At 39.2% G+C, this 27,505-nt stretch overlaps 1 protein-coding gene and 1 long non-coding RNA gene across 2 annotated transcripts in view; both read right to left on the reverse strand.

The window, feature by feature from the left end:
• Positions 1-268: 268 nt before the first annotated feature.
• LOC116725669 (uncharacterized) lies at positions 269-12,102 on the reverse strand. Its single transcript, XR_004340447.1, has 4 exons — positions 11,684-12,102; positions 4,705-5,125; positions 4,494-4,602; positions 269-2,691 (listed from the first exon to the last, which is right to left on the reverse strand). It is a non-coding gene; the product is annotated as an uncharacterized LOC116725669 (long non-coding RNA).
• A 1,025-nt stretch (positions 12,103-13,127) lies between these two features.
• LOC116725673 (forkhead box protein J3-like) overlaps positions 13,128-27,505 on the reverse strand; it is a 76,720-nt gene continuing 62,342 nt past the window's right edge. The window contains exons 10-14 of the mRNA XM_032571891.1: positions 26,976-27,212; positions 22,115-22,216; positions 18,482-18,733; positions 16,925-17,026; positions 13,128-15,918 (exon numbers count right to left, since the gene is read on the reverse strand). Coding sequence (XP_032427782.1) covers positions 15,800-15,918; positions 16,925-17,026; positions 18,482-18,733; positions 22,115-22,216; positions 26,976-27,212 — 812 coding nt within the window. The 3' untranslated portion in view covers positions 13,128-15,799. The remainder of the gene's footprint in view (positions 15,919-16,924; positions 17,027-18,481; positions 18,734-22,114; positions 22,217-26,975; positions 27,213-27,505) is intronic.

Genomic DNA, 27,505 nt, shown 5'->3' on the forward strand with positions numbered 1-27,505 from the left:
TTTGGTGCTGCTTGTTTGTCAGCTTGAAAAGGGTTTTGTTTTCTCTCCCTCTCGTTAATTTGAAGTGCTGCTTGAATTGGCCAATCGGAGAGAAGGCAGCTGGACGGAGCCCTGGGCAACTTGTTAACATTTGTAATAGAAAATAAGTGTCATGGGACTATAACGGTCACAAGTATATAAGAGGGAAAGTACAGTGCTGGTCAACAATGAGCTCAGTTGTGTCCATTTTTATGGCCAGTTTCTAATATAAATAGAGGGAGATGAGCAAGCTTGTGAAATGTTTCTTGTTTTATTGAAACTGTATGAACAAAAACACTGCAATTAAATAAGAGGTTTGCATGAAACACATGGCACAAATGGACGACATCATGGCAAAGCAAAAGAAATGGATCATTGCAAACATTTGCAGTGTCTAAAGTCTAAATCATTAAACATTAATCCTCTCGTTCAGTGCACATATTAAACAAGTTTTAAAAGCAGGCAGGGTAAGATAAGAGTATTTATACATCCAGTTAGCACAGTTACAGTTGGAACACAATGTAAAAAAAAAAATGCCTGCTTAACACTGAGCACTAAAACTAAGTGCAGCTATGAAATGTTATCCTGTGTGCAATATGCAGTTAACAACTGGACGGCTGTTCTGGTAACATTAACAGAAAAATACACTGTTAAGCTAATACTTATATCACATCTAGCAACCTATGGCAGCACAGAGACCCGAAGTAGAGCAGGGGCCAGCTGAAGAAGTCCATTCAAGACACACTCGTAGCACACTTCAAAACTTTGAAATCCTCTGCGCTAGCGAGAGAATACCAGAAACAGTGGCACAAACCCTTCTGCTAAATTTCACAGATATGTATTAGGTTTTAATGTGTCAGTGTTAAAGTGGGCAGAATGTCCTGGTGCTCCTGCAAACGAGGGCTGCTGTTTCTTCTGCGCTCATCCTCAAAGAGGACGCCCATGGTCGGGACAAGGTCTGCACGCTGTGCTTCATGCAATTGGCCGAGGTGTCAGGTATTTTGGCCGCCTGGGAAACTGTTCTAACTGGTGTTCTAGAATGACTTCACTACAGTGAAAAAGTATTTGCCCCATTACAGGTTCCTTCTGTTCTTGCTTTTTTGTTACATTCAAATGTTTGATGTTTTCAAAAAAAAAAATAAAGCAGACTGACATAAAGTGAGTGATTACAAAAATCAGTCCCCTTATGATTATTTTTTGTATTTATTGAGGGGAAATAAACTATCCAAACCAACCCAGTGCTAAACAAAAACCTGGTCACCCACCCTGGTAAATCACGACTTAACTGTGGTTTTTGAAAACTGAGTTTAATTTTCCAAGTCACATCCAGGCCTAAATACAACCAGGAATATAGAATCAATAAATTGTTTAAATAAAACCTGCCTGGCAACATATAGGAGACTAAAAAACGAGAAACATGGCACAGTGGTGAACCTCTCCAGGAGTGGCTAAAAATTACTAAAATTACTCCAAGAGGGCATCAATGACTCCATCCAGGATGGCACAAAAGAACACAGAATAACATCTAAAGCACTGCAGACCTCACTTGCCTCAGTTAAAGTCAGAGTTCATAATTCAGCAATAGTAAAGAAAGCGGGCAAAAGTGTCATTAATAGTAAAAACCACTGCTCAGCAAAAAAGAGGTGAAGAGGTCGTTTGAAATTCCCCAAAATGACTGATGACTGGCCGTGACTGAACTTAAGCAGCCTGGTTTATGCAAGCATTTGAGCAAGTCTACCTTTCAATGCCTAATAAGATAAAAAGGCTTTGGAGTGGCATTGTCAAAGTCCAGATTTTAGCAAAATTGGTGTGCAGTGGAATGACCTTAAACAGTTACGCTAAAGCAACCCTCCAACAGGGCTAAACTAAAACAATTCTGCAACATTTTTTTTTCTAGCAGCAACTAACTGCCATTTATTGCAACATTTAAGTGCAAAAAAAAAAGCAAAATAAAAAAAAACTATAATGGGGCATAATGCTTTTTGAGGCACTGTACAACACCATCCTATGATTGCCTGTTCATTCTGTATACTGAATATTGTCAAATTCTAGCCTATGCAACTGCAAGAAAATGAGAAAGTTGCTCGCTCTATCCTATGTAGCGCCAATGAATTCAATATATATACATACATCCTATGGATTTGTAAAAGTATTTTCCATTTCCTACCCTCTCATCCCCCTTTTGTATTTGATACATTTCTCCATTAAGTTGATTTCTCAAAGTTCAACAGTAATTTTGCTTACCTACGTCCCTTTAATGGAGAGCAATGCCTTCTTCATGACGTCAGATAATTGTTTGTTTACTCAATCAACAAAATGCATTCAAAAAGCACAACAAAAGAATTTGCTGTCCCCTTGTTTTTTTCGTTCACTTCAGGAACACGAGGGAAGAGAGAGCTTTTTTGGGGAGGTAAGCAGGGGAAAACGAAGATGTTGACTTGTGCACCCCCTCTTGTCTCACACACGTTACAGTACACACTGTATATACACACAACAAAACACTCGACCCTCACTGCACCCCTTGGTTTGGCATCATTTCAAGTCCAGGTTAGATTAGTTTAGTTCTAGCATTGTGCTCGTTTTAATTATCAAACTCAAAAGTCACAGTTCAGTAGTTTAGGATTTCCAGAACTTTCCACGCTCCTGCTGCTTGGTTGACTTTTTCTTCAAGGGCTGCAGAGGACAGAAAAAAAAACCAAATCAGTAAGGGCTTTTAAATGGAACATTATCCTACTGAATTCAGAGTATTTAAGCTTTCTGTTACTGTGACATTAATTCACTGCTGGTGGTAATTTGTTTTTTTTTTATTAGGCACACATTGATATAAATATGGATAGAAAAAAATAACTTAGCTGTAGATTTTAATAACAGATTGAAAGGGGTTACATAAGCGTTTAGTTTGTTTATTCCCTTTTAGTATATCTTACCATCAAGTTTTTGGAATGACAGTGAGCGATCAGACGAAACTGAACCATTAGCTGCTGAAATAACAAACAAAAATGGCTGATTCTAACTCCCAGCCCCAGTCCCAGCAAACACAAATCTTCTGTTCCTAGGGATTAAATCAAGCTGCCATTATGAAACCTGCCCTCCTGATGACCACTGCTCATGTACGCTGACACTGAGTCAATAAACAGAGTAATTTGGAGGCAAGAGAGAGTCACTTGTCACCATGAATGCCTAATTTTTACATCTTGAAGGCACGGGACTGTGTGTCAGTAAAAGGAGCAGCTTTCACCGGGGTGTCAGGAGTGTTTTAATGGGGAGAAAATGTTTGTTACAATGAGAGTAAAAAGGGTAGGCGGAGGGTTCAAATCATTAGGAGACAGAATTAAGTTGGAGAACTTTACAGAGACAACAACGCTGTCTTTCTTTACAGGTTTTCTGCTCTTGGTAGACCTATGACAAACACATACACACAAAAAAGACACTTACTACGATCCAATACCATCATATTCTCATAATGGAAGGTGTGTTCTGTGGGAACACTGTCAATTGGAAGAGATTTTGCTTATTTCTCAGAGGAAAGTAAGGTTTTCAAAATAGGTTCGACACCTTTAGACCATTTATGGCTGTAATGCTGCAGTGCTGGGAATCCAATGTCAACTTATCACCACAGACCAACAAGTCCCATTACATCACTGTAAGTGATGTAATGGGACTGTGTAATTAATGACTAAAGGTTTGGCTCAACCTTTAGAGAAAGCAAGAAGTGATGACTCTGAGCACAACTTTGTTTTAACATTCACATGTATTGCCAACAATTTAGGCCCTCAGAGCTGCACATGGCTTACAGTGAAAGTAGGTTACAAAGATTTGAGCACATGTTGTCGAGTTCAGACGACAAACATTAAACTTTTTGTGGCTTTATATGAAACAACACAATGAATATTTCTCTAACAGAAATCAAACAAAAAGTGTACACATGTATCTAGCCTTTTTGACACTGATACCCCTAAAATACAATGTAACCTGCTGCCTTCATAATCACCTAATTATGTCATAATGCATTTAACTTAATTTCATCTACATATGTTCATTGTGAAACACTGTCATGGCAACATTGTGCTTCTCTTTATTCATATCTGTTGCAAGATGCAAAATTGATGTCTAGATGTTCTCCATCTAATATGACAATACTTGAAAAATGAAAAAGATAACACTTTCAGTCTCTAGATTTCAAAATCTGGAAGAGACAGACTCTAAAAGACTAATAAGTTTGTCTCTTATTGGTAAGAGACAGACCCTAAAAGACTTGCAGATGTGAAGTATGAACTCAGTGGGGCTCGTTAAAAATTCATCCAACATTTTTTAGATATTTATTTTCAAGGAACTTTGAAAATTGTGCACCATTTCCTTTCTACTACAAGTTTATGTACTTCCTCCTGCATCGAGGTTTGCCATTCTAACATAAAAAAAAAATCAGAAACATTTGACATGCAAAATTTAGCAAGACAGGTGATATACAGACTTACGAGTATTTGCCCATCCTCCTCAACACTGCTATCACCACAGCGATGACAATTACCACGGCCACGATGGCACCAATCACAATTCCCACTATTTGTCCGGTGCTCAGGCCCTCTGAAAGATAATGGTTATTGGGGTGTTTTTCATCTACACGTCATTATTTTTACTATTATTGTTCTGAAAAATTGCAGACTATTGGACTAAGTCTTCAGTCACCTTCATTTTCCACCGTTACACCTGCTGTGCCATTGTCGGTCCCCGGAGTTGCGTCCGCACTCGTGATGGGATCAATCGGTGCTACGGTCTCGTCAATGAAGGGGCTACTGGTCTCTTCAGGGCCACTGGTTTCGAAAGCGGGAGCTGCAGTGGTCTCGGGAGGAGGTGAAGCCGTCTCAGCGGAGGCTGAAGTGTGCACGGTGGGAGCTTCGGTTACTTCCACAGTAGTTGTATCAAGGATCTGATTTGATTCTGTAGTAGGGACATCGGTGCCAGCCTCAGTTGCAGCTACCGGTTCAGTAGTACTGAGCACTACATCTTGAGGGGCAACTTGTGGGTCGGGTGGGAGAAGGACCGGTGATGATTGTTTCTTCTGCTTCTTTTGTTACCAAAGAGGAGTATGAGGTGACTGTCGTAGGACCTGAGGGGAGAAATTATAAAAGATCCCAAATAAGTTTTCTTTAACACTTTTATTTATGCTGATTTTCATAAAAACATCCAATAGTCTACATTTTCTCTGCCATATAATACAAATCCACTTTATGAAGGAAGGGCTTTCTCTCCCAAATAAGTTTTATGCTTATTTTCTCCCTCTTATCTTGCATTAGATAAACTAGTAGAAATTTGTGTTTTTATCCTGAAGCTTCACTCCGAGCTGTGACCACATGCTGGCTTGAAAATCAGTTATCAGTTTTGTTACTGAAGTAAATGTGTTCTCAGTGAAGTGCTTGTATGACATTACGAGCTTGAAAAGAAAGGAAACTGTGCACTTTATTGCAATATCGGGTTGTGGAAACCTCATGGCATCACAAAGAGACAGTGAATCAGAATTTCAAATGATTGCAAAACCCTACTAAAGCAAGCAGATGCATTGTCCTCTCTCCTTTTTGGACTGGTCCCAGGGAGTGAGGTTGTTAAATCAAACTGACACTCGACACAGAGGTTCTCCCGTTTGTTTAGAAGGGTGCCACAAAAGACTTATGCAGCATTTCTCATTACTATTGTCCCATCATTAGTGCACAGTTACCAAAGCCAGTGAGTCTGCCACACCCAGTGACCTCATAAAATGTACATCCTCCCCCTGTTCCTCCACCCCTCCATCCTGCCTTTAGATTTACGTCTTGTCTCTGTGTAGGAGAATGCCACATCCTCCGCCTCATTTCCTGTGGAAGGAGCCGCAGTGTCAGGACGGCACAGGAAGGCTTGTTAACCCTGAGCTGCAAGCCCACTTCAGACCTGATGCAACATCTAAGAGTGTGGGAACTTCTAATTTGGTTTTTCAAGTCCTAAAGAGTACATTTTGGGCAGTTATCAAAATGTGAGGATACATTTTGATAACTGCTTTCATAAATGAGAAAGCCCAAAGTTGTCAATCATGTCAAGAAAACATCACATTTCATTCCCTCTTGAATAATTGACATCTGAAATTAAGCATTTTTAGAGCCTGCACATCTGTCTGTGCTGCTGATTATCTTGGAAATATTTAAGAAAATAAACACGTATTTATCCTAGCATCGACTGTGAGCCAGCCTAATTTCAATGCAATCATTCCCCACCAGTAGCGCTTGCTTCACCTCCCCAAGGTCTATATCCTTCCAGCCACAACTGAAAGTTTAGCCTGAACAGCACCACTTGAAAATTAAGGAGCCAGCCTTCAGCGGGGCACCAAAATTACAGCCTGCAATCAACTTTCCACTGACAAAAAGTTGGCTTACAAACTACTCCTTCTCTTCTGGAAAAGTGAAATCTGCTGGTTAGAAATCCACTTATGCCCCAAAACTTTATTTCTACTGAGAGCTGACAAAGAGTCTTTTAAGCTCAGCCACCGTCATTAATGTCCGTTCATTTCCACTTTATTAGACTTCTACTAGATATGTGAAACGAAAACGAATCCTTTCAAAATGTCCAAAAATAACCCTGGATGGCCTTCGCCGCCTTCATTATGACCAGGCGGGCGAAATATAACAAAACATTTGTTCCCGCTGCCGCCGACCATTGAATGGGGGGCGGAGGGGCTTCAATCCGTTTGTTTGGACCGTCTGTAAATGAAGATAAAATGGTCTGCGCTTCACAGAATATGGCTACACACTATGTGTAATCACCTCCCCTAAACTCCTCTAACAATTGCTTCATTATGTGCTCAGTTCCCACAATTAGCTCGGAGTAGTATTTCCTCCCCACAAAAATAACCCTTCTGGGTTAATGCAGCTGCATTAGTGAGCAACTCTGGTGAAATCTGTTTCCCCTCTTCGCCTCTCCCCCTCTTTTAATCTACTCCATCTCTCTCTCTCCGTGACCATGCCACTCCCTGAGGAGAACAACAAACCGATCCCTGAGGATACGTTTGTTAGGGCCAAAACATTTGAAAGCACTGAATCATTGTACATAGGGGTGGAGATAGGAAGGTCGGACAGATTGAAATCGTAAGGGTGGGAGATGATCTTCCTTGGGTATTCAGTGATTCAAAACTGGGAAACTGGGGAACATGATGTCATGATGAATGCGGTCGGTTTTTTGGACATGTAGGGTATAATACTGAATCTGAACATCTAATCCAGAGCAGGTCCAGGCCTGGAACCAAACCCCAGAGAATAGGTTTGGACTACTACTATCACATTTGAGCTGACCATTGAAAGGGCATAATAATTTTGTCAGCTCCTGAGCACAACCGAGTTTAAACATTTTTGTAATGGTGCCGTTGTCATTGTCTCAAAAATGTGAGTGCCACGCTTTGGATAGTTAATAAGATTTGATTTGATTCCAGCTTAGTGATAAGAAACTATCCCCCAATCTGACATTCATGGTTGCAAACCAATTGTGTCTTTTTGTGGTCAACAAGGCTATGAAAGGGCTCCAAATATACACCCTTTATCCTATATCAAATCAATCTGACCACACACATATACACACTCATTTGCCTCCAATTCAGCATCAAGCAAGCTTGAAACAGCATCTAACTGCCTGAAATGTTAGCAGATGCCCCTTTGTTAGAGTTTGAGAATGCCTGCATGCCTGTTGGTTACAGTTGGCTCCACATGATTCAATCAAGGGGTTACATATGGCCTTTGGTGATGTGTGATGTACAGCGAACAGCTTATTTTGGAAGAGGAATTGCATTAGCAACTCCCGAGGTTCCGGTTGGCCGAACTTCCACAGCGAAGATGCATGGAAACTGGTTTGATTGCAGACGGAGACAGAGAAGAAGAGCAGTTGGCTTTTAGCTTAGAGCAATTACTGTTTATTCCTGATCATTTTTATCAACTAGACAAGATGGATTACAACTGCAAACACACAGAGCACGTACACCAACAAGTAATGATTGGGTTTATGACCTAAACGTCTGTATCCAGTTGGATTTAATAGCTTGCTAGTCAACATCCTTTTACCCAGATAAGAAAGGGGTCTTGCTGCAAGACCCCATCGCCTGCGGTTGTGGTCATCTGAAGATTTTTCAGTTTCAGTGGTCTTGACCAGTAGTGAGCTGATTGTTATGTCAAAAACTCCGATCAGTGAACTCACCAGATGTATTACTTGTTGCACTGACAACGGTAAACAACAGAGATTCAAAGTTTCATTATTTTTATAAGGGGAAACACAAAAAACGTAAAAAGATAAAATTATTTTGTTTTATGTCTGTGAGTTAATCAAAGATCAAACTCTCAGAGAGAAAGACAGCAAGAATTTGAGTAAATAACTGGATCGCTGAATAGAGTACAGAACAGTCGGTCAGTTTTATCTTTTTAAACATCTGACCTCAGCCTATTATGATACAAGCTGGATTGGGAAGTGTTAGAGTAGAATGGAATAGAACAGACTAGAATAGAATAGAAATTCATTTGTTGTCCCACAATGGGGAAAAATCTGTCCATCAACAGCAAAATGACTTTACCAAAACTTAACATTTTGGAAAAGATTAAATTCTCTAGAATCCACATAAAAACACTTACATTTTCAGATACGCAGTTCTTTGTGTTAACTGTGAAGATGCTAGAAGCTTTTTAAAATGGGAACTTTGTAAAAAAAAAAAAAAAAAATGTTAATGCTGTCTGATACGCAGGGTGAAATGATGTCATTAAACACAAAATAACTGACCTTGGCTAGAAAAGAATATTTACCATAATTTTCTCCAATCTTCCTACCTTCTTATATATTAATGTACTGGATCATAAATTGTAATTGACTCAAAGCTTAACAAAAACCAGAGATGAGAAATCCACTGCAAATCTCTGAATGGTTCATCTCCACTTAGTGCTGTGGTGAATGTCTGATTTAAAGTCACAGAAACACAAATAAAAAAACAATGTTCAAGATATATTTTTTATATATTTTGATAGGAACTCGCATAATAAACTGCATAATAAATTATGCATCTAAATCTAAACCTATATCCAGTACTGACCACAATTCATTAAGAGGAAAGACATAAGCTTGTGTGTAAATATGAGAAAAGGTATTACAAATATTTTTACTACACACCAGCCTGGTTTATGACTTTGGTTGACATGCATTAAGTGCTGCAGATAGACAGAGACGGTAAAAGAGGCTGTGTGAAGACAGGGAGCTGCGCTTTCTGCCTGACAAAAATAAAATCTCTTTCATGGGAGTTATTGTGCGAAGCAGGTACACAACAACACGCAGGGCGAGACGAGAACAAAGGGAGTAGCAGTTTCCATCCGCCGAGACTATCACAATCAGCTGCCACAGCAGGCCTCTGTTTACGTATGTCTGTACGTTCTAATTTACAGCTTAGTGTGGGAGGGAAAGACAATGTGAGGGGAGTGAGAGACCATGTCCACCTTTGGGCTGCGGAATGTTTCAAGACCCTAAAGGAGAGAACTGAAAGAGACACTCTGCTCATCTGGCAGAACTCCCCCACAAAACCAGTAGGTGATATCGCTGATGATAATGCTACCCAGTACTATGTAGAGGTTTGAAACCCGAGGCCAGGGGGGAATATTTGCAGACTGTCATCACTAACTCCACACAGTGAGTGTCCAAACACCTGATGTGTTTTTACCCCTTTTACTCAGATAAAGAGACAGAGCAGGTCCCATCTGGACTTCATCGCCGGCGGCAGATACTGGCATCACAACGACTTATTCATTATTCTCATGGCCTGCAGGTTCGATCGCAGCACCCCTAAAAATCCATTCCCAAATTTCCTCTTCTTCTCCTAAACTCCTAATCTTTCTAACCTTTGGTTGCAAGTAGTGAAGCACACACCCAGCTACCGATTTCTTTGTCAGCAGCTTCCCATTTATGTGCGTTCTCAAGACCCACGATGGTATCCTTACAGAGGTTTGTACACTGCTCCGCCTCAGCTCCGTTTGTGGATTTCCTCCCAGGTCTGAGAGAGGCTGCTGCAGACTGAGGACGTCAGCGCTAAAACAGCCTCTCTGCCTCCTATTCCTAAAACAGATGTTTCTCTCTCCCTCTCTCTCTTTGTGGAAAATTTCAAAAGCATGACTGTGGCGTTTTTGCTTTTTCAAAATGAGACTCATGAGCTGACATGAAAATATGCGTGCGGCTCATATATTTATGTTTCGCCATTTCTGGTTTGGGTCTCATATTAAGAACGTGAAGTTAAGTTTGACCCACTTTTGAGTAGCCAGATGTGATCGGAGTGTTACTGGGCCAGCAAGGCAGACAAAACTCATTAGCAGCGAGAACAGGGGCGGGGGAATGAATGGAAGGAAGCTTTTACAGGATTCCTAACCTTGTTAAGTTAGAAGATAAGATGTAGAAAAACGTGCCCACTTCTATGTTTTTGTTCCATTTGTTTTTTGAAATGTAAAGATACTTTCTGAAGTTTCAATATATTTTTCCCCCTGTTAAGGGTTAAACTCATCAGACTGGTAGGGTTGTAGAAAGGAGGCAAGCTGTTACGAGGCAGGGGGGGTGAGGCATGACAGGGGGATTTTAAGCAGCTAAAGCTTTGACACCCCAACCAAAGATGGGTAGACGCCAAGGGGGTTGGCGAGACCAACAGTTTACCAACACACAGGGACGGGTAGGGCGCGTCTCCTGCTCCCTCTCCCTTCCACATGACCCTCTTAAATATAGAGGCTCTCTCTATTAATACCGAAAGCAGCCCGGCCCTTCCCTACGGTTGGTGCCGGCTGTTTCTTATGGGTACTTTTCTTTCTTAAAGGCAAAGATATGAACCTAGGAGACCAAGAGATAAATGATACTTCTACTTAGGAATGAGAGAAGGGATTGGAGTCGAAATGAAGAGTTGCAAAAAATATATACATATAGAAAGAAAGCGTAGGACAGCGTTTTGGAGAAATATGTACGGTGTACGTTACAATTTACAGCCCCCCGTTGCCTCCACCCTCCACCCAACCTTCTTCCTTGCCTACTTGAGTATGAGAAGTGCTTTGGGACGCTTCCAAAGGATATTCCCTTTCTTCTCTTTGGCTGTGCCAAGAGTTTACAGACATGAGGCAGCTGAGCTCCCGCTATTACATCATTTTTTTCCCTCTTGTGGCAGAAAATCAAACTCTTCCTGTTGTCTGGACTCAGCACCAGTGGCACGAGATAATATGAAAACACATCAGGAATACAACAAAGGCAGGAGAGGTGGTTGTTAAAAAAACAAAAAAAAACTATATTTGTCATGGAAAGCTATTGCTCAATAACAATAAATGAAAAAAGAAAGAGAGAGGGAGAAAAGGAAAACCGCTAAAACCAGTTACAGACAATGGTTGCCAGATTAAAATTTTACAGTAATTTTGAAATAAAAATCATTTTTAAAAAATTATTTCAAGATTTCAGTATTTAAAATAAACACTTGTTTGATTAATTTCTTATCAAAACACTTTTTGCTTCTATCTCAAGCCACCGTTTTCATTGTTATTGTTAGATCAGCACAGGTTAAAGCAGACAAAGAGTGGTGTATGCAGGGCACATGGAGGCAGAGGCACACAGGGGGGACAGAGTGTGCTAACGGCAGGACTGTGATAAAGAGTACACTTACTTGCACGTGTGAAGGAGCAGAGAGGGCCGGCCAGGGCCAAGAGGAGCAGCAGCTGAACTTTCATTGTGGTGTGAAATTCTTCTAAGCACTTTTTCTCCTGAAAAAACCGCTGGGAGACTCAAATCAGAGAGATCTTGCACAGTTCAGGGTTGTACACCGGAATGAGAGAGGATAAGGAACCAACCTCCAAATAAAAAAAAAAAAAGTGAAGAAATAAAAAAGAAAAGAAAATAAAAAATGTTAAAGAAAAAGTACGGGATAAAAGAAAAGTGGCCTGAGAATTAGGCAAAATGGATACAAATCTGTACAGGACAGGATGTGGAGAGGATAGAAGAGGATCTCTGGCCACTTTGAGGAAGTGTAAGACGGGAGAGAGAGGGAATGGCACACAGCATGAGTGAGAAAAGATGGTGAATAAACTGAGCGGGGAGGAGGTGGGTGGTTGGGTTGGTGGTAGGGCGGGCGGTTTGGGGAGCAGGTTGTGCTGGGAGGAGGCTCCACTGAGTATGGACTGTAAGGTGGCTAATGTGGTCCAGCCCTGAATGAGTCTCTGCAACTCAGGCCAGCAAAGCCTGCAGCGGTATCAGTAGCTTGCACACATTCACGCATGGAAGCTTTCACACTTCAAACAGATAAATAGCTGATATAAAGACATGACAGAAACTGAATGAATGTGCAGTAAAAAAAAATACTGAAGTTACTTTTTAAGCAAGTTTAGGAATGAATAAAAAAATATATATAAATGTAACTTCAGGCAACAGTTTTACCTGATGTCTGAATCCTTTGTTAATTGCCTAAATAAAAATAGTAATAAATTAAGCATATATAAATCAGCTGCATTGATAGCTTAAAGTGTAGCTCTTTTTCTTGAAAAGATAAGACTAGCAGCAGGGCTTTTTAGGATTTGAACCCAATGAAAGGCAGCTTTTAGAGCAGTCTCAACACTGTGCGACTTTTACACAACGAAGCACGGGTGGTCTGTCTGTCGAGTTTACATGCAACTGAAGACTAAATGTTGCTCGGCACTTGGCTGACACCTATTGGAGAACAAGCTATAAGTGTGGATGAAAGCAAGGTGATGAGCACTTCTTACAAAAAAAAATGAAACTCGGTTGTTCCTTAGGTTTCGTTTCACCACAAAAATATATCTTAACATATCCACAGTTCGGCTCAAAATTCTTAATATCCCAGGCAGATTTAGATTTGAAATTATTCTTATTCACTAGAGAAGATGCTTCTGATATAAAAGGTGCCACACATCTGAAAAAAAAGTGTAAAAGGAGTTTTAATTCTAAAAAACAGCAATTTATCTATTTATTTTATCAAATCAACTGTGATGAAGTGAAAGTGTTATAGGCCTCCGTCCCATCACCCTAATCTACTGCAGGCCTTTGACTAAGTCCAAAGACGGAATAATGGTGGAATGATGGCAGCACACGCAGGATTAGAGCAGTAAAAATGGCTTGTGACATTTTAATAAACACTTAACATATTTTAACCGCCATACACAGAATATTTTTGGACACACAGCTTGCCAATCCCAGTTTTTTTTTTTTTTGTCTGTTTTTCTAGATCACTTCTTTACAGTATACTGAAATTATGTACATGATGCAAATCCAGAAGGACACGTAACAAAATCCTGTCTCCATTTGCAGCTTCCTTTGCTTTTCAGTCTGTGTTTTTCAAGGGCAAAAACAGAGGATTAACACAGTTATTTACAAAGACGACAACATAGAAACAGAGAAGATATACATATGCTGGTCACTGTAACACAGCACTGAATGGCAATAAGGAGCATTTCCCTTTTTTTTGTTGTTGTTGTCCATACAATGATTGTTTTGTGACCGCCTAATTATTGATCAAGCTTCTCTGAAACAAATAACACTTTAAGATTCAATATTTCACAGAAGGAAATATGAGCTCAAAATGTTACTACAAAGAAATTCCTTTATTTTTTAGTGTATTTTTTTAGCCTTATGAAGCTGTACACTGATAAAAATCGGAGACAATACAGAACTGTACACAGACAAAAGAAACGTCACAATGAACAAACCAGAGCATTTTGTCTCTTCTTTTTAGTTCTGCAAAAAGAGAAAAACAACATGTCTTTCTTTTATTAAGTAGATGCTCTCAGACTTAGTGTTGTGCAAAACCTGCTATTTCTTTTTCCCTAATTCAGGCATCACAAATGATCAATCAACTCCTTCAGTCTGTTCAGAAGCTCTGCGCACGTTCCCCTCAGAAATATAGAGGGTCCACCTGGTAAATTATACATCAAAAACTGGGTACAAGTCTTAAGGAAGTCCAAGTCTGGCCTGCAACTTGCTTCCCAACTTGATATGCTGCTGCTCTCTCACCTGCCGCAAAGCTTATTCCACAATAATAATTGACTTTTCAGCATATGGAGCTGACCATTTCCTGTTAGCCGAAGCTAAACGGGATCTAAACACACGGCACAGAGTCGAACCAACGCAAGTCCCATTGAGACCTGGCACTAACACCTGTCCTGGGTGCGCAGGTCACTCTCAAATGACCCTAAACAGACGTGTGGATGAGCTCAGGACACACTGAACTCAGGCTAATTTACAATTAAACACCTATCTCAGGGAACGTAGCAGGATGTGAGTTCCCTCTGTAGTGTTTGTTTCGATTGTTTTTGGCAAAGATGGGTAAAAAGGTCTAAAATAAATTTATGTTGTATAGCTGTATCATAGTCTCACATTAAAAAACAAACAAACAAACAAAAAAAACTTAATTCTAGGCCGGGGGGGGGGAAGCCAGGTGAACTATTTGTTTTTCACAGACTCCTATAAATAAATAAATACATATAAATAAATAGTACAAATACAATTTCAATACAAGGAATGCAGGTAATGCATTTTTTCTAACTTATAAGCATGATCGTAGCCCCAATATACTTTTAGTTAGAGGAGTATAGATGTACATATTGCTGAACTTCCTGCTCCACGTTGTTAGACAGGTTCTATTTTAAGTATTTCTTGATCTGGTTTACATGTGAAATTCAACTCTGCTTTCCAGTTAATCCTGTTAAATAGTGTTAATTCATAATCAGCGAAGGCAACAATTAAGTTTTTCACAAATACCCAGGTTGGTTTTTACTCTGGCTATCTCTGTCTGATACTAAAACTGTTTTGATTATAACGAATTGGAAGTTTTTTAAAAAGACAAAAACTGAAATCTTTAAGGAAAAATGCTTTATCTAAAGCACTATATATGACGTTGGTTCATCTCATGATATATTTTACTAATAAGAGTGAAAACTTAAAACTGAGACCAAACCAGCCAGGATACATGTTAGTGCCAGGTCAGAGGAGGGACATTTTCATTCAGAAATGGCACAAAAGTGGAGATGCATGTGAGCATTTCACCCTGAGAGCATGAAAATTGAGCATACCAGATTATTATACATTTTTAGAAACAAATATGTCTGAAAAGGCAGAGAAAATATCCCGGAAGATTGTATTGTGGCGCATGAAAAGTATTCCAGTTTTGACCAGTAGATGGCGCTCCACTCAACCACATTTTCCTGCATCTTCTTTTGTCCAGATCCACAGCAGCATAAAGAGGCCCAGTTAAAGGGCAAAAAAAATGCTTACACCAAGAAAAAGTTGAAATATCTGAACATGCTCATTGTGTTTGTAAGAAATATAATTCATGTGCAGCAATCTGCTGCAGGCTTAGAGTTTTCTGTCCATTTCTTTTATCAGCGGGAACTTTAACATGACATCAGCTGTTGCAGGAAACGCATCTGAGGGAAAAAAATGAAAATACACAGAGGATTTGACAATACTTTGGCGACCTGTGACTCTTTAAACATTGTGTTTACAACTTGGCGCTGCCCCACACAATAAAAGTCTTTCCTGTAATTCTTCTTTTTTTTTCCTTTTTTTTTTCAATAATGATTGTCTTTTGGACCCCTCAGCCACTTGTATTAGAAAAAAAGGCCAACAAGATTTTAGAAAATTACTTCCATTACTTTCTGGATTGTCATCCGTTTCTTCACTTCGGTGAACAGAGGTGGTTGTCCACTACAAAACTCATATTCGTATTGTCCCGCCTGGTCTCTTTTCTCTTATTTTGACTCACAGTTCAGCTTTAGACAATGGAGTCCCAGTCAAAGTCGTCCTGGATGTCCTCAGCAGCAAGGATGCGTCTCACCTGAAAGTGCCCCGCAGGCAGAGTGTGCTGCTGCTGGCTCAGCTGGCTGTGATGACCTGTGTGTGGAGAAAAATGTCAGTAACTCAGGACTACGTATGTGTCAGCGGGAATTTAGATTGGATGAAGTTGATTACATATTAGGGGTTTCCTGTTTGGTTACTTGAGCTCTTTCTGATACATCAATAACACTGAGACATTTAGAAAACAGTGCACCTTTATAAGAAGTTCTGGAAAAACACTGTCAACATGATCTTTAGTCAGTATTATTCAATTACTTGACAATTAATACAATGCAAGTGACAATGTGTAGATGCCATCAATTTCTGAGAAAATTGTGATTTTCGTCTTTTTTGTTAAAATAAAACTAGTTGAAGTCATAAATAAACCACACCAATGTTTTAATAGCAATTTGGGGGTTTTAAAATGGTAAACTTTGTGTTTGAATTCAGCTTGCTTACACAGTAAATATGAGTTGTTTCAGGATGTGCGGGAGAAACTCAACGCTGGTTAACATTCCGGCTTTATTGGCTATTCACACACTTTCAATATTGGTTTCGGCCAATTAGATGAAAGCTTGAAAGGAACATGTGGCTTATTTGCATCGCCAACACATAACCCTCAACCCACGCGGACGGCAGCTCGTTGGAAAAAGAAATCCCAGCCCAGGTCTGACTCCCGCCCTGTGTCAAATGCTCACCTATATCTGGTGGAGAGCTGGTGGAGACAACTTTTGGTGTTGGGGTAAATGCTACAAGAGGAGAAAAGAAAATTCTCCACACCTTCGGGCAGCAAACTTTCTACAGAGCAAAACACAGTGGGGCTGCTTATGTGATCAGATTCTCCAAAACACAAATTCCCTTTTTACTCACAAAAATGTAACCATTTTGTTCCATGTACTTCAACATTATGCGCCACCAATTGATAGTTTTTGTTCGTCTTATAAAACCAAAAAGAAAATGTCTTTTTAATGAGACAAGCTTCTTTACATATGTTTGAAAAGCCAACACTTTGCTGCATTATTACACCTTTAACAAGTTTCTCCCGTCCCATCAGAAGAGTCACCTGTCATGCCGGGCGCCGTGTTGCTCATTGGAGGCATGTGAGGGTATCCTGGTGGGCCCATCAGAGAAGAAATGTTCTGTCTTGAGTCCATGTACATGTTCCCTGTGAGAGAACAGACAAAAGGGCAATGACTAACTGTCAGATTAGTGTACCAACTTTCACACATTCATCTTTGCAGAACACAAGCTGTTACCGCGCATTTCGCGTACACAACTGCACTGCCATCTTATGCTGGATAAGTAGTACCAAAACTCTGGTAAAAACAGTCCACTCACCTCCACATCCATACTAGAGTTGCCTTGAAACTGAAAACCGCTATAATTTCTTTGCAAATGTACAATGTTAACCCTCTGATGCATGAATTATGATCCTTTGTGTCAGAATTTTTTTTCCATTTTTTAAAATTCTTTTCTTAAGGCATAAAAAAGGTAGGAACATTTTTTTGTAAAAATAATTTTTTTTAAATTTTTTTTTTTTTATGTGATCAATTGTAATTTTGTCCAAATACAAAGTTGTTATTTGAAAAATACATCAGTAGTATTGTTCCTTAGGGGTTATCTGATGTCACAATATTTCTTTTACTTGCAAGAGTCGTCTACAGTAGAAGGAGGGACCGGGTCGGTTCTCATGCTTTTTTGTCTGTCGGCCATATTGTATTTAACAAAAATAATTTCTTGCATTTGCAGCTGATGGCCAGTAGTTGATGGTATATTTTATGATGCATTAGTGTCCACTTCAGTGGTCTGTGTGCATTTATAACATAAAAATCCACAGGAAGCACAAGAAAATGGCTTTTAGATAGCTGTCCACTGTAGTGACCACTATGCATGAAAGGGTTAAGTGGCGACAATTGCTCACTGAGCAAAGAGAGCAAAGGATTTAGCTTCAAGGCTTGTCAGGAAGCACATGAAGAGATGCCCCTGAGCATTATACTGAATGCATACTGTTAGGGGCTGAAATTAAATAGGTGGTAATGATTGAAGGCACGTTTTTAATAAGGTTTGAAAGTACAAGTATCTTCTCCTCTAAAGCTGATTAAACTTATCTCTCTGATGATTTACAAGGGACATAAAAATATGCTTTAGTGGGTTTAAACATTCACATGAATATCGTTTCAATTCCAACATATGTCTTTTAGAGGTAGTGCTGAGCCAATTCATAGAACACTTCAACAACAGCATGACTAAAACAACACAAAATATGTTCCAATTTACTTCTTTTGATGCATTAAAATTATGTATGAGACATGTTTGACAGAGATAAAATTGTAATTTGCATCAACAAGTTATATGCCGAAGACCTTACTAAGATAAAGGATGATGCAGGTCTGGCTTGAGATGGTTTCTTCTGTTTATCCATTGCAGACATAAAAAAATGTCTTGTGTCCATTTTACTCTTATTTATTTGTAAATCTATTTTTCTTTCTTACTTACATTTCTACATTCTCTACTTTCTCCCAACTTCCCTTCACCCTGACTAGTGAACTCACCTCCACACACACAAAAATGATGATGTTATTCACTATGTGTTCGTAGCAACGTGGCTGTGTGGGCCAACCTGTTCCAATGTGTTGGTTGTGTTGCCCATGCTGACTGTGGTGGCCGGGCTTTGGGTGCATGGGAGCAGGGTGCTGCGTTGCTGACGGCGCTGCTGGGTGTTGGACCTGAGGTTGTGGGTGGGTCGCGCTCTGAGGTGGGATGACCCCTGTGGCTGTGAAGAACTGGTTGATTGAAGAACACAGGTCAGCCATCTGAGTGGCATCAAGGGTCCAGTTGTTGAGTTCGGCTTGCCTCATGGTCTCCTTCAGAGCTGATCAAGAAAAAAGCGGAATTGACTGTGATGTCTTGAACACAGGAGTACCTCAAGGTTGTGTGCTCAGCCCAGTCATGTTTGCCCTTTTGAACAAAATGTGCATTCACTTCCAACATGGATCACCATATAACCCAACAGTGACATTTGGGAATGACACAATTGTGGTGCGATTCATCCTATAAAAACAATGGGATCCAGTTTAGGTTCGACATCTGCATAGTGGGTTTTGGACAAAACCCTGATACTAAACACTTAAAATAAACACGGAAGGTTTTTCTAGATTGAGCAAGTCTAATTAGATCGCACACTCTTCATCATTGCATTAGGTGATAAGATGTGGTTCCACCAATCTCTTAGGAACTTGCATAACTATGTGAACACTTAGACTCTGAACATTTCCAGCCTAGTGAAGAGAGTCAAGCAGTGAATTTTCTTTCTGAGAAAATGAAAACGGGTCGGTCTATCCTCAAGGATGCATACAAATTTAATAGGAACACAAAAGAGAACATCTTCTGGCAGAGCAGCAAAGCGTGGCTCACACAGGCTGCCCTACAGATAACAGAGGAGACCTCTTTCAGGTGCTCAAATCTGCCCAAAAATGTTGTAGGGGCTCCACTTTGGACCAGCGCATGGGTCAACCACCTGCAGCAGAAGGCGAAGTTGATCGGTTTGAACTAGACTCACAGAGGTCCACTTTCTGTTTGCTCTCCTTTCATCGGGAAAAAAAGCCGTGACAACTCAACAAGATGAGGAGAAGCTTCTTTTTACCGAGAATTGTGGCCTTCAAGAAAACATGCAGTGGCCTCTTAAAAGAGTTTGATCTTCTGTTATGATCACAAGAAGTTGGAACTTTGGTTTTTGCTTGCTTCTGGTTTGATCATGTCCTGGTTCTTTTACTTTGATTTTGCCTTTGTTCGTTTCTCCTTGTATTTAGATCTTGGTTTATTATTTATTGTGCATTTAGATTAGGCACCTTGGATTAATGTTTCTTTCTGTTACAGTTTTTGTTGGTTTCAGGGTTTTCCCTTTGTTTAGCTCTATTTTCTCTTTTCCTCTCACTCTAGTCATGCTTTTCGTGTTTATTACTTTCTCCGTTGTTCTGCTTCATCCACTCCCAGTTCTTCCAGTGATTATCTTTGTAAGATCTTTATGTTCTTTCATCAAAACTTCTCACTGTCCACTAAAATTCTCAGCGCCTGAGTCCTCAACAAACTCATTTTCAGGTCTTTGAGATATATGAAATTGTTATTTTTGACATGTATCCCTTACAATTCAACCAACACCAATTTTTCTCAAATGTCTCTGTCACGTACAGTACAGACCAAAAGTTTGGACACACCTTTCTAATTCAATGGGTTTTCTTTATTTTCATGACTATTTATAAGGCAAGAAATCCCACTTATTAACCTGACAGGGCACAGCTACTGAAGTGAAAACCATTTCAGGTGACTACCTCTTGAAGCCCATCAAGAAAATGCAGAGTGTGTGCAAAGCAGTAATCACAGCAAAAGGTTGCTACTTTGAAGAAACTAGAATATAAGGGGTATTTTCAGTTGTTTTACACTTTTTTGTTTAGTGCATATTTCCACATGTGTTATTCATAGTTTTGATGCCTTCAGTGTGAATCTACAAGTGTCAATAGTCATGAAAATAAAGGAAACTCCGTTGAATTAAAAGGTGTGTCCAAACCTTTTGGTCTGTACTGTAGGAGAAAATGTATATTTGAGATTTTTTAAAAAGCTGTGATAATCTGAAAATATATGCGCAACTCTTCAACTAATACTTTACTAAAACACACTTTGATATAATTTAAGCATTCAGTCATTCCCACCTATAAGCGGAAGCCTTCTCTGTTTGAAAACTTATTTTTACTCATTGGCCTGTAACCCAACTGAGACTTGAGATTTGTCACTTTATTTTTATGCTTTCTTTTTTCCTGTTTATTTTATAGATGGTCAGCGCTTTCTTTCAGCTATGGCTAGTGTTAAAGCACTTTATAAATAAAGTTTATGATGATGAAAGCCTTAGGTTGTAGGCAGGTCAAAATGGCTTCAAAACATATCATTGCACAAATGTACCAATCAGGGGAAGTGTAGAAACAAGGAACCAGTGCTACACTGTACATTTAGGAGAACCATGTAAGCGCACTAGCAAAAAACAGATGATTTCTTTTCTTAATTGATCAAAAACATGAGATGGAAAAAAAATGGCCAAGATATGACAGTAATACTGAAGAAGCTGCAGTAATTACAACACACACTGGTTATGTCTTATGTGTCTTCTGGTATATTTCTGGACTAAATGGAAAAAATACTTTTCTCTTCTGATGACGTTCATACGCCATCCATTTTCTGTGTTATGATTGATACATAATTTTTTATTTTATTTTTTTTATCAACTAAAAAGCCCAGCGCCAGCTTAAGAAACCTTAATTTGATAAAGAAAAAGATCTAGCTCGATTGTTCTTCAGTTGTACGCATTATCACCATGTGACTTTTGGAGTTCTGTTGCACTCAGTCAAGGAAGGAAATTACTGAGAAAAAATAAACATCTCAACAACCCTTCCCATGTCGATGTGAATGCTCTTCAAACTTTAATTTAGAAATAGATTTTCTTTTAGTCTAATCATAGAAGTGCCAGTTTCACTAAATAAAAACATACCTACAGTAAATCACTGTGAATACACAGTGAGAGAATAACCAAGTTAATAACACCTGACCCACCGTCCCCTCATCACAGAACTGTTGACAGGTGAACAAAACACATAACTGGAGCTAAACCCAAAGCGTCTAATTTTCTATTTCAAAATATATACGCAGAAAATGAAATGTAGTCCAACACCTTCCCCTAGTCAAATTTATGCACCTTGCCATGACAGAAAAACAGGAGCTCTGTCCCTGATCCTTGGAAGCATGCCACAGAAAGTGAAGGATTGCGTTATGGCAGTGTGAGGGAGGTCAAGCGTTGCAGAAACAGAGAGCTAGCAGCAGCCTGTGTGTTGTAGGACCGGCCTTCTTCATCAGTCCTGTGTGGATGTTTGTTGGCTTAGTGCACTGACCGTGATAACAGGCTGTTACTGAGCTGGGACCTAATTGGATTATTCACATTATACAATTGAGAGGGGGGTGAGGGTAGGTGTGAGACAGCCTGTGAGTGTGTGTCAGTATGTGTTGGGGTGTGTGCGTGTGTGAGCTACGGCAAAAACAAGTGGCAACCTCACTGATGCAGGATAATGTCTTTTATTAAGACAGTGTTATAACTACCCCTGTGCCTGAAGAGTGATGGTACATAAAGGTGGAAACATAATGGTCTAATCAAAGTAATTCATTAAAATGATCAGAATTGGGAAATATTGATGTGTTTGCATGTGTGTGTTACCTTGAAAGGGAGAGAGATCCACATCAGCCCAGTTGTAGCTGGTTGCGATGCGGCAGCTCTCTTTCAGCCAGTCCAGGTTTGGGTACCAGTCGGATGACATGCCTGTTAAAACGCCAAGCAGAAACACAAACCTTCAACCACATTTCTGATTACTGGACTAATGTCCAGAATTTTAAGTGTTCCATCTCTGAGCTCAGAGTTTATGAGAGTCACTCCAAAATATAGATTTTCTGCTTCTGCTTCCAGGCCCTTCCAACACAAAATATTACTTCAAAGCCCCAAACTGCATTAAAGTAATAACTTCAAACTCAAGGATAGACTCCCATGTGTAAACTTTTGTGTCAAGCTGAGAGGCATTAATGGAGAAAATCTAAAAAAATAAAATAAAATCTAAAATGACACTCGATGGATGGATGGATGGATGGATGGATGGATGGATGGAAAAAGCTGTACAACAGTACATTGACTTTTTCAGTCAAAAAAATCATCATTATTCATTGGCACTGTTTCTTAATCCGTTTACAAAACTTTCGTTGATAATAATGGAACAATCACAAAGTGATATTTGTTATACAAAAATAATATTTTTTATAAATTTGAGTTCATGTTCCTGAAATTAAAATGACCTAGGTCAATAAAATCTTAAAACTGGAGCCAAAATGAAGTCTAAAATCAAGTGAACTAATTTCTGTTGAAATAACAAAATGTGTTAAATTCAAATGAAAAATTAAAACATTTACAAAAAAAACTATCTCTGTCTATATTGCAAACAGCCACAAGGTGGTATGAGTTCACACAGAAACATTTGAGACGAAAATAAATAAATGGGACTGCAAATGCAGAATACTTTACAGTCATCACACTCCAATTAAATAGCAGAATATCTCCAAGCCATTATGGAGTGGATGTTTTCATTAATCTACAGCTTAAAGAGCAAAACTGGCCGAGAAACAAAAATGTCTGAAAAGTCCTACTGCTGCCCTGAGAGCTCAGTTGCAGAGAGACAAAGAAGAATAAAAACTAGACAGGAAATATGAGCCAGAAAATCCATGAACAAAAAAGCTGTTTGTACAAGCCCAGCTACACAATATGAAATGCAGCACTATGGGAGCATCATAGGAAAATATATAAATATAAATGCAATAATTCTGTGCAGAGACGATGTTGTGTCAGATGAATTGCTCTACAACAGAGTGGATGTGAGAAGTAGACAATGTAGAATCACTGTTTTAAAACAGTGAATGAGAAATCTTTACCTTTAGGTGTTTTGGGGAAGCAATAATAAAGCTCTACTCATGCAATATCTTCTACAGTGCCTGAATACCTTTAACCAGAAAATAGAATGTATTTTATGTGATGGACCAACTATAAATAGTGAATCATTATGAAGTTGTTAGAAAAGGTCACAAAGTTACCAACATTTCTGTACATCTAACCCTAAGAAGTGTTTTGTTTGTTAGCTTTCGTGTTTATGGGTATGTTTCCTTCCGGTTTGGAAGTCTACATACATTTTCCTGTTTTTCTTTGTAAAACAGATGAAGTTCAGTCTGATTAGTTGAAGCAGGCCTGTAAAGATCACATTTCAGCATCCATATCAAAGGGCAAATTCAAACACGTTTTCTTGCTAGATTGCCTGACATTTGCTACATTCATCTTTCTGTTAAGTCTGAGCAGCTTCTCTGTCCCTGCTGAGGAAAAGCCCTCCCCCCCACATCATGATTCTGCAATCATCACAATTGGGATTACAAGTTCAGGGTGTTGTGCAATGTTTTCCACCACAAGGCTTTTCGACTGTTGGCAAAATATCTTGGTGTCATTTGACCATAGCACCTTCTTTGACACATTGTCCCCTACAAGGCTTGTGGCAAACTGCAAATAGGACTTTTGTTCAACAATGGCTGTCTTCTTGCTACTCCAGCATAAGGGCCAGATTTGCGGAGTACACAATCTTCTTCTTTGTACTCCTCCACGACCCCTAGGCGCTAATCCAGAACTGCTGGCTATTTGGCCATCAGCATTCATATCAGCATTACTAAACAAGATTTATAAGTTCTCAAAATGCTTTAAGTACAACTCAAACCACTTTGGAAAAGGAATTTGTATGCCTTCCACTTTTTCATGCCGTCATGTGATCCTATCCAGAGTGTTCCTTGGTCTTTACGATGCCGTTTCTTTCCAAATGTCCTCGAACATACATCTAAGGCTTTCACTGAGCAGCTGAATTAATATTGACATGAAATTACACAAAGGTGTTCTTTTTTTCCCCCCCCAATTATGTGACCTCTGAGTGCAGCTGGTTTTGTCAGAGTGAAGCATAATTCATGCTTCTTTGTCCGCTCTACTGTCCCCGTCAACTGCAAAGTCTGCACGCTGTAATTTTCATTACCCGTACCTGTCGACATCCATGTCCATCCTGTCCAGACTTTTGTGTCTGCGTTGGATGTTTTCGCCAACACGGATAAAAATAACCTCAGACAGAGGGTGGCACTAAACACACAGCAGATGCATAAAAGCCGCTCAGATCAAATAGAGAATTAAAACAACAATGATGCCTGTTTAAGAAAAAATATATGAGTGATCTTTTGTTTGGTCAGTCTGAATAATTTATCTCACAAATAGATTGAGGGTACAAAATTTGCACTAATGGCTCTTTTTTTGTTCCCTGTACGTATACGCACATTAAGTGGATGAGGTAAAAACTTTTCAACAACTAGTCGACTTTTAGGCGAGTCGATTCTGTGCTCAGAAGTGACTTGTTACGCTTCACAAAGACAAGTCGCAATCACGTCACAGAAAAAATAAATTTTTCAAAGAAAATGAAAGATGACAAACTGGTTTGGAGAATGCCAGGTAGTTTTAATAGTATAAACAATGTGTATGTAAATTATCAAAAGGGTAATGCAAACCCTGGCACAGGCTATTGGCTACGCGCAGCCTGTGACATGCCAGGGCTCTTTTTCATCCATCCAACTGATTTTCAACATGATCAGCATCACTCTGCGTTTTGAAGCTCCTAACATGGCAGCTTGTGTTTCTAAGACGTCACAGCGACCAGTTGACTCATCATGTTGGCCAAGACTTTAACAAATATGAAGCCATGCAACCCCACACGGCTTGCCTTTAAAGTGGACTAATACCGTCACACTTTTCAGACTTATATCCTCTTCACAACTAGGCACTACTTTGTGTTGGTCTAACGCATAGAAACAGCAAAAACTTCTTATTTTTGACATTACTTGTAATGTTTAAAGCTCTTTATTAACATGTCAAAAGCAGTTGAATGCAGACTGATATACTGGATTAAACGGGATTATTATATTGGGTTTTGGTTCTATTGCTTGTATTGGCTGTCTTGACAACATATACCATGAACACCATCCTCGGCCCATAGGAGGGTGCTTTGCATTTTCACCGAAATCAACCTTTCAGCGAGTGGATCTCAGATTGTGTGAGGTTGAGCTACCTCGAACTGATGGTCAAAATGCTGCAACATGCTCGAGCAGAGATTTTCCACTTCCAACGCTGTGGGTTTTCATAAAAAAAATTGACCTCACAAAACATTGTGTCAACAGTGCATCCCAAACTATTCCATGGAAAACCACAACATAAGGAGTCTTTTATCACCTCCAAAGAGACGGAGGTGTGTGTTTTCTTAATGATGCATTCCTGGGTTGAGGCTTTGTGTCTTATTTGACAAGGTTATAACAACTACCAGATGAATGATGAAAAGAAAAAAAAAAACACTGGTGGGAATGTTTTCAGAAAGGAGAAAACAGTCTACAAAAACAGTTGAAATTGTGAAAATATTTAGCAAAAAAAAAAAATGTTGAAAAAGATGGTGAAACTCTTTAAAATAGCACAAAATTACACTAATAAAGGAGAATAATGTCAAACAATTGAAAAACACTTAATTAGCTTTTCTGAAGTAAATTAACAAAGTACAGTTGTAGTAAATAGAAACACCGACATCAATATATTTGCCTAAAACATTTCAGTATAATTAAAATCAAACAATTCGCCTTGAAAGAAATTTCAACATTTGGACATCTTTAATTGATGATGGCTGATTTTTTATTTTTTTTACATTTGACACCATCAAGTCAATATCAAAAAAGCTCCAAAAAGACACCTAGAAGAAAATTGTGAGATGCCTTGACTTCAAATTACAAAAATATTTCAGGTAAAAATAAAATACAAGAAATCTGCTGTTGTCAAAACTGACTGAGAAAACATTTAAGAGTGGAAAAACAGGACTGTCCTGCAACAAATTCATCTAAGCTCTTTGCATTTTTTTGAGTATAAATTAAAATTAATCTCACGCATATGGGCATCTGCAAAGAAAATGTTCAAAAGCATAAAATAAATCTCTGAAATACAACTTACAAACCATGTCAGAAAATTGAAAACTTGTTTAAGAATACTGTAAATAAAACATTCCACTTGCTGTAGTCCCTGAGGGCAGAAGATTCATTCATATTTTACACTAAACATTCATAAATATGTAGATTTTGTTTCCACATTTATAAGAAAAGAAAAACATTTCCAAGCTATGATTGGTTGGAAATGATTGAAATAACTTACATGAAAGTGCTATGGTACCTTTGACTTCACAAGCCTCATATCTGTGCAATATCATTCAGCTTCCAAGTTTGCACTCAAGTGCTTAATTTCTGTGTCAACTGTGATATATTTGATATAATTTTCCCTTTTTCTTTTTTTCAACAAATTGTACAATTCCGCACAGTTACTGCTTCTTTTACTTTATTCCTGCATTTTATCAGCGGCATTTTCCTTTATTACCACACTTCCTTGTCCCTAATGACAGTAAAATGAAAGCAGGAATAGGCGGTTATATTCTCACCTGGAGCCTGGACAGCATGACTCTGGTGGGAGAGAGAGTTGTGTGGCCGGTGCTGGCCATGCGGCCCGTGCACCTGGTGCCTGTGAGGGGACAGGTGAGGGTGGTGGGCGTGGTGCGACGCCTGGCAGTGGTTGTGTTGGTGGCGGTGGCCAACGCTGCCTCCTGCACCCGGAGAGTGCTGGTAGGAACAGGCTGTTCGGGCCTGCTGGCTGGAGTCATTCGGCATGCTCATCAAACCTGACACAATAAAGAGAAAAGCTGGGATGTAAACTGACTGAGAGGTTTGACTCTTACACTGTAAAAATACATTCTTTCTCAAGCATACCTGCCCTGACTTCTAAAGGCAATTGTGCTAGATTTTATTTTGGACTGTCAGATTAAAGGGGGTTCGTTACAAATGTATGCCTCTTTTTAATTTTGTTTTCTCATGAACAACTTTGTTTTGCGTCCTTTTACTTCATATCCATTCTCTACTACCATAAAAAAATCATAAAATTTAAGTTTGTGACTGTAGTGCAAAATTAATTGAA

This window comes from Xiphophorus hellerii, chromosome 1 (assembly GCF_003331165.1).
Source record: "Xiphophorus hellerii strain 12219 chromosome 1, Xiphophorus_hellerii-4.1, whole genome shotgun sequence".
In the NCBI taxonomy this organism is placed as follows: Eukaryota; Metazoa; Chordata; class Actinopteri; order Cyprinodontiformes; family Poeciliidae; genus Xiphophorus; species Xiphophorus hellerii.